Here is a 20843-nt window from a genome sequence, read left to right as displayed (position 1 = left end):
ACCTGTTTTTTGTAAGCTGTGATAGCCTAGTGGTTAGGACGTTCGCCTCCTAATCGGAGGTCGGGGGTTCGATCCCGGGCAAGCACCTCTAACTTTTCGGAATTATGTGCGTGTTTAAGTAATTAAAATATTTAACGGTGAAGGAAGAAATCGTGAGAAAACTTGCATGATTAAGTTCTCCATAACGTATTCGAATTTTTAAATACATTTTAAAAAATTGTGTAACCGGCAGTATTCGAAACTGAGTCTCTTGGGATCGCGCCCGACGCACGCATTGACCGCTAGGCCACGGTTCGCTTGCTATCTGTACCGATGTACATTCACTCAGTACTGAAACGACTGTTAACGCCATCTAGTAGTGACACTTTGCAGTTATCGAAACTACTTTTGGGCCTATTTTAGCCAATAGAATGGTCCAATCAGAGCTGAGTGATATCAAACTACGGCGGTGAGTCCTCCTAACTTTTAAACTTATGTAGTGAAAAACTGTAGAGGAAAAAATAAAACAACTAATGTAATATATGATAACTATTTAGTAAGTGTATAAACATTACATCGATGAAAAAAATAATTCATTTACCTAACTCACGAAAAAAAAATTAAGGAAACATAATAATTATATAATAATATACCTTAAAAACGTACAACCTCACACTACACGTATTTAATTTAATTAATTTAAATTAAACACTCAAAATTATCATTAAAATACTTGGACGATCTAACCTAAGGACGCGCCTCGCATGATTATTCCCCTCTGTCAATAGTAATGGATTTTTAATCCACTGCGTTTATAAACACTGTTTGCGGAATCGATTTTGTCATTATCAGAATCGTTTTCGATGTGTGACGACGTCTTACACGCTGGGTGAAAAATGCCTGTTTGTGCCGTTAGTGAGTGCAAGAACAAATCAAACACATCAAATTTACAAAAAGATGGAATTTCATTTGATAAGTAAGTATTTTTGGTGTAATAAACGCTTTCCATAAATTAAATTACATAAATTATTATAATAAAATAACAATCGAGAACTTTACCGATTCAGTAATTGAGTACGTAATAATTCGGTAGAAACGAGTCACACTTCTCACGAGACTATATTTTGTTTTTTCTAAACAATTGCAACCCTCGTTATATACAAATTAGGTTAAAATTTGAATACGCGTGAACAGCATGAAATTACGTAGTAGTAAAAATAACACTAGTCTCGTGGGAAGTGCGGTATACTAAAGACGGAGAGCCAGCGCCCAAAAAACTGTTTGAATTTACTAAGGCTAATTTTTTGCGCATACTGACCAGCTCTGTCACCATATTCTGCTGACTAACCATTACAACTTTTATTTATATGCAATATACAAGTTATATAACAATTTTCAGCCTTAGTAAATTCATTTTATTACCTCGCAGGTACGACACCTTTGATAGCGCACCTGAGTCACTGTTCTCAGGTTCACTTGACTGACCGCAGTATGTTTGTGTACGCAACCATTCTAATGAACTATAAAAAAATTAGCCTTAGTAAATTCAAACAGTATTTTGGGCCCTGGCTCTCCGTCTATAGTATACCGCACTCCCCACGAGACTATAGTGTTATTTTACAAAATTTTTCAGTATTAGATTTAATTGCATAGGACATAAGGTTCGATTTTTAAGAATCATGTGATAGTGATTGCGGTTCGATTATCGATATCGATGAAAACATTTTCTTTATTATTAACGACTAAATTACCGTCTTCAAGTCAAGTAAAGAATAGTTATTATTAATTACCACAATTTTTTCGCTACCTATACTTGTAATAAAACTGGTCGATTTCTGTGATTTCACGTACTTAATACATTTAAAAAAATATTAAAGCAACGCAATTTTAGTGATAGGCGAGAAACGGGGTAGGGTGTCTCTGAACTGGGTAATTTGTAGCTAAAAGGTGTACCTTTCTCAAGGATGAGGATTAGGTAATAATTTATCATAATCGTTTTATTTTTACAGATTTCGATATTTTTACAGAGAGAATCGCCAAGAATATACATAACATTAACCTAATGGTAAATAATGACGTGTTAAAAATAGAAGAGGCCACCGTGTGTTTACTAATTTATTTTCATAGTATCATATCTGTCTTATGGAATTTTGCTGTGGGGTAAAAGCGGCAGGTATTGAGAAAATTTTTGCATTGCTAATTTGTAAGGGCAATACGTGTAATATTTAATAACTTACATTTAATTTTTTTGGACAAAGAGTACACCATATTGGAATTACCATGTAAACCCAATGTGCAATAAATAAATGATTGATTGGAAAGAAAAAAACATTTTATTGATTGATATACCTACTAATTATGTTTGGTAGGCTTTTGCGCGGTCAGGTTTATTTTGTATTATATAATAATATAAGTCATTAATAAGCACATTTTCACTATCGAAATTTTAAATGAAAATTTCGTTATATAAAAAAATACAAAAGATTAAAAATGATATAAAATAAGTAAAAAAGTATGTGCATATTTTTTAAATAAATATTTTTCTTATTTTTACGTTGCATTATTAGTTTTTGGGATAATTACCTATTAAGTGAGGTGAATGTATGCAAGAATACGCTACGCTGACCAAACACTGGTTTTAAGTAATTAAATACGAGTAATAAATTCTTACTTCTACTTTTGTTTCTGAAAAACTATCGATATATTTTAAAATATCGATACGGTAGCATCGCAAATCAATTTGACTGTCTTACACTCGTAATGTCTTTGTATGTTGATGTATATAACTTATTAGTGTGCGTAAAATGTAGTAGTGTTGAAGATTTAGATATGTGTGTGTTAATAATGACACAAAACTTTGTTGAGTGAGTGTGTCAAGTTGTCTATGTAGTGTTTCCTCGTCCCGCACCAAAAGTGACAGAAATTTTTATTCGTAATATTAGGCGCGTTACAAGTCCATAGGTTAGATCGTCCAAGTTAAAATATTACCTTTTTAATCTTTAAAAAAATTCCAACTTGCATTGTCGAAATGTATTTTTTTCCGTACACTAATACCTTAAATACTAATCTTTTAAACTCCGCGCTTTTTTTACAAAAACCTTGGGTTCGTTCAGTGTTTGTAATAACAATTAATTTCATCTAAAGATTTCCATATACAAGTCTCTATAATAATACTTAATATATTTTAAAAATAAATGTAAAAAAATAAAAATCCGAATTGATTTTATTTACATTTAAATAACAAGAAAAAATGAATGTTTTTTCGAAACTTTCAGTCGAGATTCAAAATTGGCATCGAATAATTTTTGACCATAATTTTTTTTTTTCACTAAACAAACCCAAATCTTCGCAGAGCTTTGGACAGGGCGTACACCCCCAACTTAAAACCTACCTCTCCGAATCTTGCTAAGAAATAATCTAATTTATACAATTTTCCATACACCCCGAAAAAAAAAAACTATGCTATGATACCAGATAGAAAAAACAAATTATTACATCTATCTTCACGTGGTATAAAATTTATTTCTTAAAAATTTCCGAAAAAGACGATTTTACGGTCGAACAGTAAAATGTAGCTTAATAATTAAGAACATCTTAACAGAAATTAATTTTAATTTAAGGTAGTAAATATTTTTGTGAACAAAACCCTTTTTTTCGGTTAAAATGTCACAAATTAGACAGTTAATTATTCTAAGATGTTCTTAATAACTAAGAAACGTTTTAATATTCGACTGTTAGTGCCCAAAAATCACATTTATGTAGGAAAATAAATAATATATAAGATTATAAGGTATATTTCACTGAAACGGCTCGCGAGGTAAGGCGTGAGTTGTGAGAGGGTGACAGTTGACGTGAAATTCAAGGAATTCAGCGTCGTCATCCTCTCGCACCGCAACCCTGTTTTGTCTGTTGTCTTTCTGTAAACTAAATTTAAAATATCATATTGCTACAATTATTGTAGTAAGTAAATTTGTTGTAAATTAAGCTACTTACGTGATTAACTTACGTCCAAAACTTACTAATGTGAACACTCTAGTAAGGTAAACCTTAGTAAATTTGTTGTAAATTAATTAAGTAACTTACGTGAGTAAAACTTACAGGTGTAATGAGGAAGTTTCCAGGCAGCGTTCGATAAAATTTTCATAGATGGCTCTGAATACTACCACCACTAAAGACGAAAAATAATACCTATATCTATATGATCTATGCTTTAATGTTTAGGTCGTGTCAATCAATGACATAGATGAATAGCTAGCGTGCACTGCAATTTTCCTTACGTTTCTTCCCCACAAAATCTGTGAACCATAATAGAAGTAATTAATTAATTTCGCATCGGATTTAAATTTTAAGATTTAAAGCACAGATCATTATAGGTATTATTTTTCGTCTTTAGTGGTGGTAGTATTCAGAGCCATCTATGAAAATTTTATCGAACGCTGCCTGGAAACTTCCTCATTGCGGCCTTAGACTAAGATCATTTTTTTAATGATTATTTCTTGATTTCGCGACGCAAAAACTCGTATTACATTATTTTCTCAAGATTTTTGTTCATAAAAGTAATTTTTGGGCCCAACTCCACTATAACGTCTAACGTATTTTTGATAAATAATAAAATCCTCTATTTAGCTTGAATAAATGCGTATTCAGATGAGGGAGGAATTTTAATTAATAAATATATTAATTTTTTGTCACAAAATTCGGTCGCCCATCCGAAATATTTTTTCAAACGTGACTTTTAGAGGTGTTATATCGTTTTGCTCAATAGATTTTTTTTAGAAAATGGAATTTTATTAAATATATTTTTTTCGAATTGAGCACGACGAAAGCCGTAGACATTCAACTAGATTAGCTAGTAAATATTTAAGTTTCAACTAAACAATTGAATTTTAATTTTATTAATAATAATTATTATTCATAATAAGTATGAATAGAAAATTCAACTGTTATTCATAATATATGAATTTTAAATGAAGCGCTCAACTTTCTTTTAAAGGAGATTTTAGATTCAGAATTCATAGATAAAAGGCCAGCGTCGATTAAAATAATTTAGATGTAGCATGATGGGGCTTAGATAGAATTTTACAAACATGCAATTAGGATGCATGGATTGATATCTCTAGCATTCCTTTGGTTTTCGCAACAAAATAACCAGCTTTTCAAAATGTTCGAATGTAGTATGCGAAGTCATATAAAAGTAAATGCACATATTTCAGACCAATTATGTATTTTTCTGCATTATTGTAAATATAGCACATTAATGACCATTGCAGAGTATAAAGCTTATGTTAATGGCATAAATTATTTTAATTGATTTTTCCCTCAATTTCTTCATTAACTCCTTAACAAAATTTTGTGCTTCATTTAAATTCATTTATTATGAATAACATTTAAATTTCGACTACATATTATACTGACATTATTTTAAACAAGACTTGTTATTGTTTTGGTATCCTCTTTTCCTCTAAATTACTAAATGTGCAAATCGATATAACCGACCTCAAAAACACCCGACGCACCGAAATCTTGCGAAACGTTATTGAAACTTAAAATAAAAATACAAATCTAGGAACATTAGAGCTTAAACCAAATATGTACGCTAAATAATTTATTTTTAAGACAAATAAAAGTGGAAGATTTTGTTTATTGGTAAATTGTAAAATTATCTAAATTAAGGCTCGAATTCCTCCTGCACTGACGGCGGTCACGTACATCAATCGTCTTCTGTTGCCATTCTATTCTGTACTTAGACCATAACTCTATATTATATACCTTTGGATAGAGCACTCCTAACACCTACTTGAAGGAAATACCTGCTTTTGACTATCCCACTTAGACTGCCGGGCGAGAGATCGGAAACCACTGGTGTCCAACCTCTCACTCTAATTTGTTAGTCGAAGTGGGATAGCGATAATAGGTGTTTGCTTCAAGTAGATATTACAAGCGCTCGGTCCACCTTTTTTATTCGTACGCGCTACCGACGTCAGTTAAGTAGGAATAAGCTGACCATTATACATCTATCAGCACACCCCGTATGCAACAGAATTCGAATGAAGTCATCAATACGCACTGATCGCGCTGAAAAAGTCCGATTTACAAATGTGCAGTCAGCTCAAAACGTATCAAGGATTGTGCGATCCGTTTATTCCTTATATTTATTAATGATTTCAATTTCACTTAAACAAAAATAAAATTATTGAATTCATTAATAAATAAAAAGTTATACCAGAGTTCCAAAATAATGAAAGATTTGTAAGACCTTCGCGTACTAAGCCTAAGACTCAAAGCATATTGCGGTAAATAAAAGCGATACGATGCGTCTTTTTTGAAATTTCACATAGTAAACTGAACTTTATAATCTACTACAAAATGTACAAATCTGTGAAGAAGAGTTGCAAATGGGCGACTTTTAACAGACTTCCAAAAAGGAATCGATTCAACGCGATATTTTTTTGCTTGATTTATTCCTCACAAATATATTAATTACTTAGTGGCGATAAAGTTTCGGTTACTGTGTAACATTTTGGAAGAGCCGTCGCGTCACTTTGATATTGCATCAACATACTTGGAGCTTTAGCTTACCATATATAGGCTCACACATATAGGGTCACACAATCTATGATATGTATTCAAGACAAAAAAAATGAATATTTATACGCCCGCTCATCGACAAAATTCGGTGCGTGTCTTAAACATTAAAAAAAATGTTTCACCTGTAATACCATTTTGTAAATTGACAATATAGATAGGTACTAAGCAAAAGCTATTTAGTTTTTATATATTATGTATAAATTCTAAAGCAAAAATAACTCTTTAAATTAAGTAAATCGTAATAAGTTCATTCTTCGTGATGTTAAAAATAAAAATAAAATCGCCTTATTCGATCGTTATTTTTTTGTAGATAATAATTGTATAAGCTATTATTTTAGATTACTTAGATTTAATATTGGACCATTTGTCAATAAATGAATAATAGCAATCATAAGTTATGTGATAAAATTTGATTACAAACATTGAATTCCAATAAATAATAGAAGAATAAATTATATAAGTGTCAAAATTAAAATTTAACAATATTTTTTATTTCATTTAATCAGTTCATCAATTCATTTAAATAAAATCAAAAAATGTATTTATTTCATTTGTAAAAACGGATTTAATTTTTCATTGAATTAATACTAAATCTTTAAAATATTTATATTACAATCACAACATGTATATGCAAGTATTACAGATAAAACATTTTCGTTTATTTTCATTTAAATTAAATAAAAAATAAAATTACAATCGACAGTTAATAAACCGCATCTATGTAATAATACATACATAATAATATACTTTATTCGAAAAATCTATCCGTGAATAACTATAATACGCGCATACTGTTCAAAAAATCTTTCTATTCCACATTACTAAGTGTCGGATTCAAACTTTTTGACGATTCTCTTTCTTAAATAATAAAATGTACTCTATTTACAAGATATGAAAAAAATTATGTATAGAATTTAAAATATTGCATTATGCAGTGTCGTAAAATGTAGGTAGATCGTAAAAACCCAAAACTTCATTATAAATTGATATTTTTATAAAAAATAATCATAAACTTAAAGTTGTATGTATAGTAGCTCATTGCAACCACTTAATGGCTTTTTTCACGCTCCTCCTTGAACTGACAACGAATAGTGCTAAAAAAATTAATGCTGATCGTAAAAAATAAAATATTTGTATAATAATATATTTTTAATGATTTTGTGTAATTTTTAGGAGTCAAAAAATCTGTTTTTTTATATAAAGCCAGTAATTTGCGATGATTGTGTGTAGTTATTGATTTCTTTTAATTTCCTACCACATCGTACGGCATTGTCAACTTGTGAAAAAATTAAAACTCAATTATTTCCACTTAAGTATAATTAAATTTATTTATATTATAATAATTATATAAAATTATTTGTATAATAATGTTAAAAAAATACCTACCGGTTAAAAATACCTAAAAAACATATAATATTGCAATGTTTAAGAGCTATGTGGTACAGCGCTGATTTTTCAATATCCAATTTACACATAACAAAATGATATAATATAGTATATGTAAATTATTGTTAATATATTTTTCTATTATATTTCATGTGCCATGTTATCTATTTTATCAAGAAAAATCTTAAAACACATGGATGGCAATACCAATATTTGAAAAATCAGACAAAAAATATTTCATGAGCTTGAGAATATTATTATCTCATTATTATGTCAAAAATACTCTTTAATGCAATTTAATGTAGGTGCACAGTGCATCGCCAAGATTTTGGCTATTATTTAAAAGAACTATAGTAAAATCCTCTTGATATACAAATTATCATTATGACGAATCACCTCATATTAAAATTATAAGTTAGGCGAAAAAAATAATTCTAACATTAAAAATATCATGTGAAATATACTCTAATCCAAAAAGAACCATCAAAAAGTCGTTCTTTTAAAAAAAGCAGTGCGATAAATTATACTAATAAATAATAAAATTTGCGAATGAAAGAGCAGAGGAAGAGCTTATTTTTAAAAATCCATTTCTCAGATCGTTGGAACGCAAAAAAATCAAACGCCAACTCACCAAAACCTCATATATGAGATCAATTGAGTACTCAATAAAAATAGAGACCATCAGGTAAAAGTGAGCAAAATATAAATATGTGAGTGGCCAAGTTATACTTGTATGATGATTTAATGAGTTGCCAAGTTCTTCTTAACCCAACTTAGCAGTTCATTTAAGTCAAGTGTGTTGTAATTTTAATTTGATATTTCTGGTAGCGACAACTCATTCATTTTAAATTGAAATAAGATTATCATTTACAAAAATTTATATGAACTTTGTTTTGGATTTATCTGTTGAAAGGCATTCCGAACCCGTGGTAGATGCATTTGACAATTCAAAAGTACTTGTAAAAGTGTAATTGAATAAAAATATATTTATCTATTTATTTATTTCTTATTAATTCAGTAACTTGCCAACTCAACATCGATTGCTTTCCCTGCATATTATAACAGATTTACATTCAACTATATTCCATTTATCATATCAACTTGGTATCATATTTCAGATTTCACTTGGCCACTCACATACTAATATCTCACTACCAAGAAAATATGTTTGCATAATTCCATTTGGCAAGTTGGCGCAGTTTGGTGATTCTCTCTCACTGCATAAAATAGTCCGGGTGGTCTGGATCTTTCTCGAATCGTTTCGCCTCCTCCTGCATGCTCTCTTTGATTTTCAAGATGGCCGCTGATTCAGTTTGATCATTTTGGTCGCCGCCGGGTCCACCGAAACCTTAGGACGAGAGATCAAACTTTTGTACACATTACCTATTTGTTCACTGCACAATTCTTGTGACTGTAGTCTGTAGGAAATATAAGATAGAGCATGCAATGTTTCAGATAAAAAAAAATTAAATTGACAATTGGTATCTCATAGCTTCGATTGTTTTAGAAGTATAAAAATATATTTATAACACTTTCAATAAAATAATGACTCTAGTGAAATTGTTTTTATACTGACAATTATTGAAAAGTGAACACAGATCTGTTAAGAAATCTCTTTTTCAACAACAGGTCCTAAAGGAAGCCAACCCAGACAGATTCGGACACTTTCTAACCCCAGCTGAACCAATGATTAGTCCATTTTAATCTCATGAGTACGTTAACCCGTCGTCCCCGGTTAATCAGTAACATTTGATACTAATCATAAAACTCAAGTAGTGCGCTTAGTGTCAAAAAGCCTATTTGAAACGCAACTTTGTGGACTGCAACAAATCTACTTCCGATTAGTCAACTTTGCAGTCGGCTTGCTGACGCTGTAGGTACTATAGTCTATTTGTCTAGAGCCTTTTTTGTCTAGTCGTATGCCGATGTATCTGGAAGCCCACTGCTTCATTATCCTAGGAAACTTGTACCAATATGTGATTAATAGAAAGGGGTTACAACCCTCAGCAATGATGATAGCGAGGCAGAGCTATACTCACTCAAGTTGTAGTCCCCCATCCCGGAGCCGGAGTCCTCCCTGGGCGTGCCGGGCCCTCCTCCACCGACGCCGCCCGGCGAGGACTTCATCCCGTCCACGCCTCCTAGGCCTGGGCCAATCGTGGCTGTTTATAATGAGTCAATAGGCCAATATGTGGTAGTCCCACAGAATCTATTCAGCACATATTATTATCAGAAATTGTTTGTCAGAAAAAAGTCTGAAGCGCGCCAGAAGGCAATTCTTTGAACGCTTCAAATGAATGAGTGCGACAAAAAGTTATCTGACAGACAATTTCTAATATGCGGCCGGCCTAAAGTACGGGTTCCTTTTTGCGTATAAATGCAACGCGCAATACGCCTTGTGTATGCTAACGTGTTTAGCATACACTTTTTATGACAAGTTAGCCCTTAACTGTAATCATACCTGATAAAGTGACGATGCTGTCTAAGATAGAAGCAGGCGGCTTGGAGGGAATATGACAGTTTTAATTAAACACCAGTTTATATGCAACATTGTAACGGAACACAAAATCGATATAAATATTACTTGCTTTAACGGTGAAGGAAAACATCGTGACGAAACCTGCATGCCTGAGAGTTCTCCATAATGTTCTCTAAGGGGTGTGAATTCTACCAATCCGCACATGACTAGCGTGGTAGACTATGGCCAAGCCCCTTCTCACTCTGAGAGGAGACCCGTGATCTGTAGTGAGCCGGTGATGGGTTGATCATGATGATGATTACACGTGACAAATTCAACAACTGACCATCAAAAAGTGTACTATACAAAATTTGAATATATGATTTCATTTAATTAGAAAACCGCAACACTTTCACTAATCACTGTACTAGGAAATACGCAGTGAAGACATCGTCAAAATATCACCTATCATATTACGCAGTATGTTTGTGTGTACCAAATAATCCAGAATACTGTATTTCAATAACGTACATTGGGTACAGTTCTTGCATTTCACTAGGGCGAGTGGCTCATGCTTGTGTTTATGTCGTATCGGTATAAGTAAGGTATAGTAAATGTGTGCGTTTGCGAGCGCTTGCTCGCGACTGATTGGTCCGACATGCACGCACACTTACGCAATGCCCGTGTATATGACGTAACCACAAGTGTTCACTCGCCTTCGTGAATTGCAAGAACTGTACAAAAGGTACATTGCGCTTATGAGCTGTGTACATACCCACCATGGAACCCGTACCTTTAGGTTTATATCGCCACAATTTTTAAACTGTAGTCAAAAAAGGCGCCCCCATAATATTAACTTAAATTAAATATTTAACAAAAATTTATAATAATTGTAGGTCATTTTGTTTAACAATATTCAGTTTGCTTCATTCTTCTAAGTTTATAGGTACAACCGTAAAAAGATTATAATGGAATTAATTCATAGGAAAAAAATGCGACACAATTTTCAAAACTACGCACAAGTTGCTCGGCAAGGTAATTTAATTTATCTCTACCCTTATTATAAATGCGAAAGTGTGTTTGTTTGTTGGTTTGGTGCTTTGTCCTTTAATCACGTCACAACGGAGCAACGGATCGACGTGATTTTTTGCATAGTCAAAGAGCTAAAGAGTGACATGGCCACTTTTTATTTCAGAAAATCAAACAATTCCCACAGGATTTTTAGAAACCTAAGTCCACGCGAACGAAGTCGCGGGCATCAGCAAAATGTGTTTATTTTATTTATTATAAGCTTTTATTTAATTATATTTTTATGACTAGATAGTCATTTATTAACAGCCATTTATATTCTGAATGAATTCATAAAACGTTATTCATTATTCAAAATGAATTCATTTAAAATAAATATGAATTTCTTAATCACATGCATTTATAGAGGAAAAGTGTTCATAAGTCGTTATACTGTCTCAAATACAGTCAACAGAGCAACCCATGCAAGAAAAATCGAGCTACATGGTGCATTATGCACCCCATTAATAGTCCCAAATTTTACATACCTACTGCTTTTATGGCTTAACAATACATATTAATCATACATTCAACCTGTATAATCCGTGTTTAAGCCGTACGTAATTTTTTTACTATTCAAGTTCTAAAAATATTATTGCAAATTCTTGTTCACATTTCCACGTCGGGTATTTGAGTTGTGATGATGATATTATGACATCACTTAAGTACGCATGCTTAGATGAAAAATGATTGCTGAATGCAACAAAGGAGCAATTTTTTACCGCTCAGAGACTAAATAACTACGTAGACTTCGTCATGATATTCTTAAACTATAATTTTACAACATATTATAATTTACACAGGTATCAAAATTTATAATATAGAAAATACGTATAAAAAACGAAACGGATTTTTAACATAATTAATTGACTGTTTAATACATATATCAACGTGCGAAAGATTTACAAGCTCAATTCAAGATATATTTTTTTCATATAAAATACGATAAATTTTGAAATAAAACTTCATTATTATTATAATAATAAAAAAATATAATCAGTACTATATTCGAAATATAAAAAATCAAATGACATTTTATATTTTAAAAATGTATATTCGTCGTGAAAAATACGTTTCGCCGTAAAATCGACTTTTAGATACAAGAGCCGAAATAACTTAGGTCAGAAGCACCTTCGGCTGTAGATGGTTGGCTGAGGTGCTGCGATGACGGCCCATGCTCGCCCGCGAGCGGGAACTCTGCCCCTAGGGCTCCGGCGCCCACCGGTTTCATCAGCGTGTACATGTTGTCACCGCCTGCCGCGCAACATTACGCGTCACAATCTTTTTTATACTTATTTTTATTTAATTTCTCAAACGTTAATAGATAGAAAAAATATTACAACGAATTTAATTTTTCTAATTTTACTAATATTTTTATAGTTATTTACTTTAATATGGAATGAATTATTCAAAAAACATTCATTAAATGACTCTACATACATTTTCTCAAAACATGTTTCATTCAAAAATTGTAAATGTCGCTGTATTTAAATGACTAATATGTATAATGTAATATCAACATTTATGTTAAAATCTGTATTTATATTTCTAATGTTTTACTAAACCCATTGCAATATAGTGCGTCAACTTTACGTGAATTATCAAAAAATCATTTCCGTGACTTTTTCTCATACATACTTTATTTTGAAGTAAATATATTGCAAAAAATACTTTCAAACTTGATTATATTCCATCTAGATACTGAATTTGATGAAAGACGGATGGGTAAAGCGTAGTATCTAGATTTTACATAGTCTAAGGATTTATTATACACAGCTAAACATTGCATCACCATCAGAAGTCATAAAACATATAAAAATATACAATTTTAAATTTTATCCGCATGGCTGAGCTCCGGTGACTGTAAGCCTATAATTTTAGTTTTTATTTTGTACAAAATTACCTAGTGTCAGATCTACGTAGTCATTTAGCCATCACTATTTGATTACAACCTATTGAAGCCAAATATGTATAATAAATTAGAGATAACTACTGCAACATATACATAAAATTATGAGTGAAATACATAATTTATGTTAAGAAATAATATCATATCAACGCATTTGAAAAAAAATCGATCTAGTTTTATGACTTCCAACCGGGAGTTCAAAGAAATCGTAGATTTCCAACTAGTCATATATTTTTTTAAACAAAAATAAATAATAATCAAACGTTATTCCCTAATGTTATGTTTTGTACAATATTCCCTTATTTATATTGTTCGAACCTATTAAATTATTTTCTTAGCTTTAACATTTTTGCAAAAAAAAAACAGTTGGAAAATGTTTTCATTTATTAATTCTACGAAGGAAAACCGCCAACTAATTCTGAGATCATAAATTTTATACCAAAAGATAACTTTTATGTTACCACCATCTTGTTACAAGCCGCAATGTCTAAAACATTTCGAATATTAAAGAAAATGACAGAATGGCAGTTACTAGTCTAGTTGGAAAGCTACTAATAAAAATGTGAAAGAGAAAAAGCATTTATGGAATGCGCAATTTATAAAAATAAAATAAAATATATAACTACCAAGTCATTTTTAAATATTCATATTCAGATTGAATAAGCAAAACTAATACATTCATACAGTTGAATGTTTATTACATTCAATTATGCAGAATATGAATGATACTGTCAAAATTTTACGTAAAAATATTGCTTACTAATTTGCGTTTAATCAATACTTATAATAAATTGATTAATATTCTTGTACGTAGTCTAAATCCTAAAATTGTAATGGCGCAGGGCCACATAAAATTAAAGTGACAGTACGAAATGTGACTAGAAACATAAAAAGCGTATACAAATGTGTACCCAGCGTGAACAAACCAAACTGAAGCTAGAATGAAGCAAGCCGACGAAAAGAAATAAGTGTTTGAATGAAATAAAAGATACGAAGATCAGTCAAAGTAACTATACAGTTCAAGTATTAATTTAATGTTAAAGAATTGGAATACATATTTGATTAAACGTATGAATGCTAAATTAATGAATAATTTTATTTCAGGAATGTTAAGTAACCAATTAGAATAAAATTATGCTTAATATTCAGTCACTGAATTTAATTTTCAGCATAATTATGCCAATGCCAAATGAATAAATGAAAGCTTACTTGAACTTATTTTACTTTATAATTTGAATAAAATTATTCACTCACTATATACCTACTTAGCATTCATATAATGAATGAATAATTTTAAATTATTCATTAAATATTTTATCTAAATAATAAAATGAATATATTTTATAGAAGTTTTACGCTACGCTTACATATGTATTAATATAGCGTACCCACTATATTTAGGAGAAAGCATCTATATTTTAGTATTTCAAATGTATTTCAATGTATAAACATTAAATTATTATTGAATTATTTGCGTTAGCACAAATTACATACAACGTTCAGAAACGCTACGTTTTTATTAAAAATAGGAATATATGTAAACGTCATAATATATTTCGTAACTATTATTACACAAGTTTGTTAAGTAGTAGTAACTCGTAATAGGCTACCTAGGCTAAATTATCTCAGTGGTAATCAACGCAATAGTATTTTTTAATAGCGTTTCCGAACGCAAACTGTAGAAACAGTAAAGTGCCGCAGTCAAATACCTGGTTATCGTGATGTAATAAAAAAAACTGCGTATCCCTTGATTTTTAATGTTAAAATCACTTTCGAAAGTTTTATTTGGGGTTAAAAAATTAAACATGTCAAAAATAAAAACTAGCATAAAATGTATTCGAGTCAATATTTTTCATTTTATTGTTACTCCAAATTTCGGCGTTATTGTTTTCAAAAGTGTTATTAACTTTAATAGTAAACTAAAATAATAATTCCATTAAAATAGTTAAACTATGTTAAATCTGGAAGCTGCTCAAGATACCGGTTTTGGTGGCTGGCTTATTCACATAATAATCTTTGTGTTTTGATTTGTTAGCTTGATCAATAAAATTGATCATATAATAATTCATATTATACACAAAAATAGTTAGAATTAAAATTACCTGAAATATATAATTAAACATTTTATTTAATCTGTTTTAATTAATTACTACTTACTTATTTTTATACTGATCATAATTTATTTAAGAGTTTAAAAAAATATTAAAACATTTGATAAAAAAATATTATAACTTACTCATACAAAATATCTATTTATTTATCTGCCATTAAGAATAAGTCATAAATTTTTAATAGCATTAAGTTTCTCATAAAATCCACAGCCATTTTAAAAACCAAAACACCGGTATCACACCACCACCTGTAATAACTAATATGACTTACCAGAATTCGACGAGTCCTGTGGGCTTGGCATGATTGGTGTGGGCGGTCCTGGGGGGCCGTTTGAACCTGGCGGGGCTCCATAGGCCCCTGGGGAGCCCCCGCTGTAGTTGAGGGGCGCAGAACCCCCTCCTGCGCCACCGCTGCCGCCGGCCCACGCTCCTCTGGGCCCCATTCCCATTGGTGGCATACCTGATTCACAAAAGTAGTTGTTGTAACTTTTCAACTCGAATATGTCTAATAGTTTTGTTAACAGACTGTGTGATATAATATGAAAAATCTATTACAAAATAACTGTTATGTTCTTTTTATGAATACGTTTTATCTTCTTTTTGTACCTATTCTACTCCCTCTACAACCTCTCGCACTGCCACGGGTCACTGGTAGAGATCTCTTATAGAAATATGTAAGTGCTTCCCTGTCCACTTTTACTTTCTTTTTCTCTTTACAAAGAAATTTTATTTAATAACTAGCTTATGGTCGCGACGTGATCCGCGTGGACTACACAAATTTGAAACCCCTATTTCACCCCCTTAGCGGATGCCTACCTCATATTTGCTATCTGCATGCCAAATGTCAGCCCGATCCGTCCAGTAGTTTGAGCTGTGCGTTGATAGATCAGTCAGTCAGTCAATCCTTTTATATATTTAGAGATAAAAATAAAATAAAACTCAAATATGAATCCATTGAATGAATATTTATTGTATTCTGATATTTAAAATATATGAATGACTAGTATAATACATACATTTATTCATAAATGAATAATTTATTAATAACTAGTTATTATTAATAAAACTTTCTTGGAAAAAATCCGCAGCGCGACGTAAATTTATAACTGACGAAATAGCCAGCGCCATCTACATTTATCCTTGCGAATTATGTTCTATACCATTACCTACCCATTCCTCGATACATGCGGTAGTATAATACATCTAAATATATAAAAGGAAAAGGTGACTGACTGACTGACTGATCTATCAACGCACAGCTCAAACTTCTAGACGGATCGGGCTGAAATTTGGCATGCAGATAGCTATTATGACGTAGGCATCCGCTAAGAAAGGATTTTTGAAAATTCAACCCCTAAGGGGGCGAAATAGGGGTTTGAAATTCGTGTAGTCCACGCGGACGAAATCGCGAGCATAAGCTAGTTTATTCATAAATGAGTGTGAAATAAATAATTTATTAATAGCTAGTTAATTATTAAAAAAACTTGCTTGGGAATAAAATCCGCAGCCGAAATAACCAGCTCCATCTTTTCTTGGGAATTAAGTTCTATACCTACCTCTTCGTCGATACAAAGGATCAGTGTTGACCACACAACATACCTGGTGCCTGGGGCGGAGGGCCGCGCATGCCGGCCGCGTAGGCGCCGGGGCTCATGGGGCCCATGCCGGGGCGCGGCGGCGTCATGCGCGGCCCGCCCAGCATCCCGCCGCCCGCGCCGCGCTCCAGCGAGTTGCCCATCATACCCTGACCTGTAACCAACGAAACCACTTATTCACCTAAGGATATAGAACAGTGGTCGTCACACTTTTTTGGTCAAGGGCCACATAGGACAATGTGAGATAGTACTGAGGGCCGTACACTTGTGAATTGTACCTATGTGAAAACTAGCAACGCGGGTGCAAGTGAATGTAGGTATATAAAAACAAAAATGTTAATTTGAGATTTTGGTTAGGTACAAAGAAAAACACATCTTATTTTAAGGTAGTTAGGCACTTAAGTAATAAATAAAAAAGTTTACAATTCACGAATTATGATGTTGCATTTTTTTTACAATTTCTGCTATGTTCGCGTCTTTGGGACTACTTGAAATCCTCATGGTGTCTTTTAAATGACTGGAAGGCAATTGCGATATTATTTAAAAAATGTTGATTGCGATACTTAATCGTAGGTAGGTATAATTAGTATTTTTGTAAAATTATTTGGTGTGCCGCGGGCCGCACAAATACCAGCGGCGTACCGCAGTTTGACGACCACGGATATAGAAGAAAAAAAGAAATAACTAATAGTACTATGTCACTGGAGGACGCAGCGTTGGAAGACCCCCCACTAGGTGGACGGACGACATCAGACGAGTCGCAGGGAGCCGCTAGATGTCGGCGGCGCAAGACCGTGGCGTGTGGAAGTCCCTACAAGAGACCTATGTGCAGCAGTGGACATCTATTGGTTGATGATGATGATGACTAAGTCACCATTATGGCCACTGATGTACACTACCAGTGGCGCCATCTGTTAGTAATGGAACTAAACCTTGCGGTTCCCATGCATTGTGAAAGTGCCCAATATGGTGGTGATTATGAAAATATTATGAATGTCAAAATAACCGATGCAATTTATTTGATGAATTCGTCGATATTGATGTCGTTTCTTATTGTGTGCACTGTGCGAGTCTGAGAGGCACTTGACAGGGTTTTTTTTTTGAGAAGTCATTTGGTTTGCTCTTTAGCTTATCTTGCATATTATTCATTTTTAGAGTTCCATACCTCAAAAGGAAAAACGGAACCCTTATAGGATCACTTTGTTGTCTGTCGATCAGTCTGTCTGTCTGTCAAGAAACCTACAGGGTACTTCCTGTTGGCCAAGAATCATGAAATTTGGCAGGTAGGTAGGTCTTATAACAGAGATTCGGGAAAAATCTGAAAACCGTGAATTTGTGGTTACATCACACAAAAAAAATTAAATTGTGGTCATCAACTAATAATAATTAGACTATTTTCAATTTTCGAAGTAAGATTACTATATCAAGTGGGGTATCATATGAAAGGTCTTCACCTGTGAATTCTAAAACAGATTTTTATTTATTTTTACGTATCATAGTTTTTGCAAAATGTCAAAAAACTGCAACTGTACTACGGAACCTTCCGTGTGCGAGCCTGACTCGCACTTGGCTGCTTTTTTATAAAGTATAACGTTCTTACCTGGGGGCCCATTAAAATCATTGCCCATGCCCATCCGCACCGCCGACCGTGGTCCTCCAGAGTACCAGGGTCCTATGAACGGCTGCCCCGTCCCCATCAGCTGTGGCTGAGGCCCGTGTGGTGACGGTTGTGATCCAGGGTGTGGGGCCGGCGGGGACGGCCGGAGTGAGGAGTTGGGGAAGAACCCTGGTGGCATGCCTCCTCCACCCATACCTGGAATAAAATAAATAAATTTTTAATTTTTTTTTAAAAGAATATTAGCCATGTTAAATGACTAATATTCCCCTTTCCTCTCCAACTAAGCGTCAAACTTGTGCTAGAAGTAGAGTAAGTACGACAATAGTGCAACGGGAGGGGTTTGAACCGTCGACCTTTTGGTTTTCAGTCCACTCCTTTACCCGTTGAGCTATTGAGGCTATAAATAAAATGAAAACACTTATAAGCTGTGATTGCCTAGTGGTTAGGACGTCCGCCTTCTAATCGGAGGTCGGGGGTTTAATCCCGGGCACGCACCTCTAATTTTTCGGAATTATGTGGGTTTTAATAAATTAAATATCACTTGCTTAAACGGTGAAGGAAAACATCGTGAGGAAACCTGCATGCCTGAGAGTTCTCCATAATGTTCTCAAAGGTCTCTGAAGTCTACCGATCTGCACATGGCCATCGTGGTAGACTATGGCTAAAAACCCCTCTCACTCTGAGACCCGTGCTTTGTAGTGAGCTGGTGATGAGATCAAACTTTTGAAACCTAGGCCAAGATAGTCTTAAATTAGAGTTATGGTATTTTCCACACATTTTTAAGAGTTATATTTGGATGAAAAATTGGTGTGAGCAATATTACTTTGCCCCCCATCAAAATCGAACAAATTTTGGTTTAAATGATAATTCATCAAAGAAAATTACATAGATAATTTGCTTATAAATTGCTTTTTTTGCAAAGTATCATTGAGTGGAAAAGTTGGCTAGTTTAACGGTAAGGTTTAGGAAGGTGGAATAAGCCTTTTAGGATAGATAAACAGCTTAATGAACACATTAAGCTAAACTTTAAATCCTATTGTATTCAATATATGAAACATTGGCCTATTTCTTTTACACATAGAAATGAAAGTTTGTGACTATGTTTACAAGTCTCCCAACAAACATATAACACTTTCAGCTCATCGTCATACTGTTACGCCTGATCTGTACCTCTGAAACTACGTTATTTACATAGGCAGATAACAATCACTGGCCTAGAAAGCGTAATGTGTGTTAAGAAAACATGTCAAATTTTGCGTCGAAAAATGTCGTATTTTTTGGTGATCTAATAACGAAATTGGGTACGTACCGTCGTTTGGAGGTGCCGGACCAGCGTTGTGACCGATTCCATTGACACCATAGCCAGAATTGACGAAACCATAATCGTGAAAAGCCTTGGCTTCGGACGAGTGTTCACAAGTATCCCTTCGCTCGGGCGCTGCGCAGTACAGATCCCAGAAAACACACCACCACGAGTGAAGGAACCCCGGGGGCTCGCCCAGTGTTATGTTCTTCTCCCATCGTATCTCAGAAAGGAAAGTCTGTGCCGCTTTCTGAGCCCCAACGTGCAGTAAGTATTCGTACACATAGAGGGCTAACTTCTCGCGGGCCTGAGCGTCCGAAGGTACCGTAGAGCCTTTGCCCTTGGCATACATATCGACTGGAAGCCGACTTTTATGTTGGAATTGTTTATTATTTACATTAACGCTTTATATCAATAAATTCAACTTCACAAAATGTCATAGATCGATGGCGACATTTGGCGTCTGTGGCATAGAGAATTTTGTTCTCAATTACGTCGCATCTTTTTAATTGTCACTTTCTCTTATCTATAGTGCACAGATTAAAAAATCTATGAACCGTACAGTCACTATATACGGGTAACATTAAAAATGTGTCCAACAAGAAGAAGACAGGCGCATCTATTAACATTATTGTAAAGCTATGTTGAAAATTATGATACCCATTAAAAAGGAAATAATTTAGTTTTTTTATTTTACCTAATTTTAGCATTTGTTGTTCAAATACAGGATACTACTTTTTCAAATAATATGTCAAACGCAGTTTCCACTTTAAAGCCCCCACATTTCGTATGATCAAATAAACCTTTTTAAATTTTTAAGCAAATTTC

General features: G+C 33.2%; 1 protein-coding gene across 5 annotated transcripts; it reads right to left on the bottom strand.

Moving 5' to 3' along the window:
• Positions 1 to 515: 515 nt before the first annotated feature.
• Ssdp (Sequence-specific single-stranded DNA-binding protein) lies at positions 516 to 20475 on the bottom strand. Of its 5 annotated transcripts, none has more exons than XM_034982068.2 (7): positions 20022 to 20475; positions 18695 to 18907; positions 17099 to 17248; positions 15771 to 15959; positions 12611 to 12733; positions 9993 to 10100; positions 516 to 9301 (listed from the first exon to the last, which is right to left on the bottom strand). In XM_034982068.2, exons 1-7 carry the CDS (start codon positions 20365 to 20367, stop codon positions 9168 to 9170), a joined length of 1263 nt encoding a protein of 420 aa, XP_034837959.1. In that variant the 5' UTR covers positions 20368 to 20475; the 3' UTR covers positions 516 to 9167. The 5 variants fall into 5 exon arrangements, with proteins under 5 accessions (XP_034837959.1, XP_034837960.1, XP_034837961.1 ...); XM_069507828.1 differs by having other exon boundaries at positions 9192 to 9320; XM_034982069.2 differs by lacking the exon at positions 12611 to 12733 and having other exon boundaries at positions 9993 to 10115.
• Positions 20476 to 20843: the final 368 nt, after the last annotated feature.

This window comes from Maniola hyperantus, chromosome 26 (genome assembly GCF_902806685.2).
Source record: "Maniola hyperantus chromosome 26, iAphHyp1.2, whole genome shotgun sequence".
NCBI classification, from domain to species: Eukaryota; Metazoa; Arthropoda; class Insecta; order Lepidoptera; family Nymphalidae; genus Maniola; species Maniola hyperantus.
This window is presented reverse-complemented; position numbering and strand designations above follow the sequence as displayed.

Bases quoted from the DNA above. Each gene is read 5' to 3' on its own strand.
- Ssdp (XM_034982068.2), bottom strand. From the start codon at position 20,367: ATGTATGCCAAGGGCAAAGGCTCTACGGTACCTTCGGACGCTCAGGCC. The intron at 18,908-20,021 runs GTACGTACCCAA...ATTTTATTCCAG, and splicing joins TCCGGCACCTCCAAACGACG to GTATGGGTGGAGGAGGCATG. The intron at 15,960-17,098 runs GTATGTTGTGTG...TTTGTGAATCAG, and splicing joins CCCTCCGCCCCAGGCACCAG to GTATGCCACCAATGGGAATG.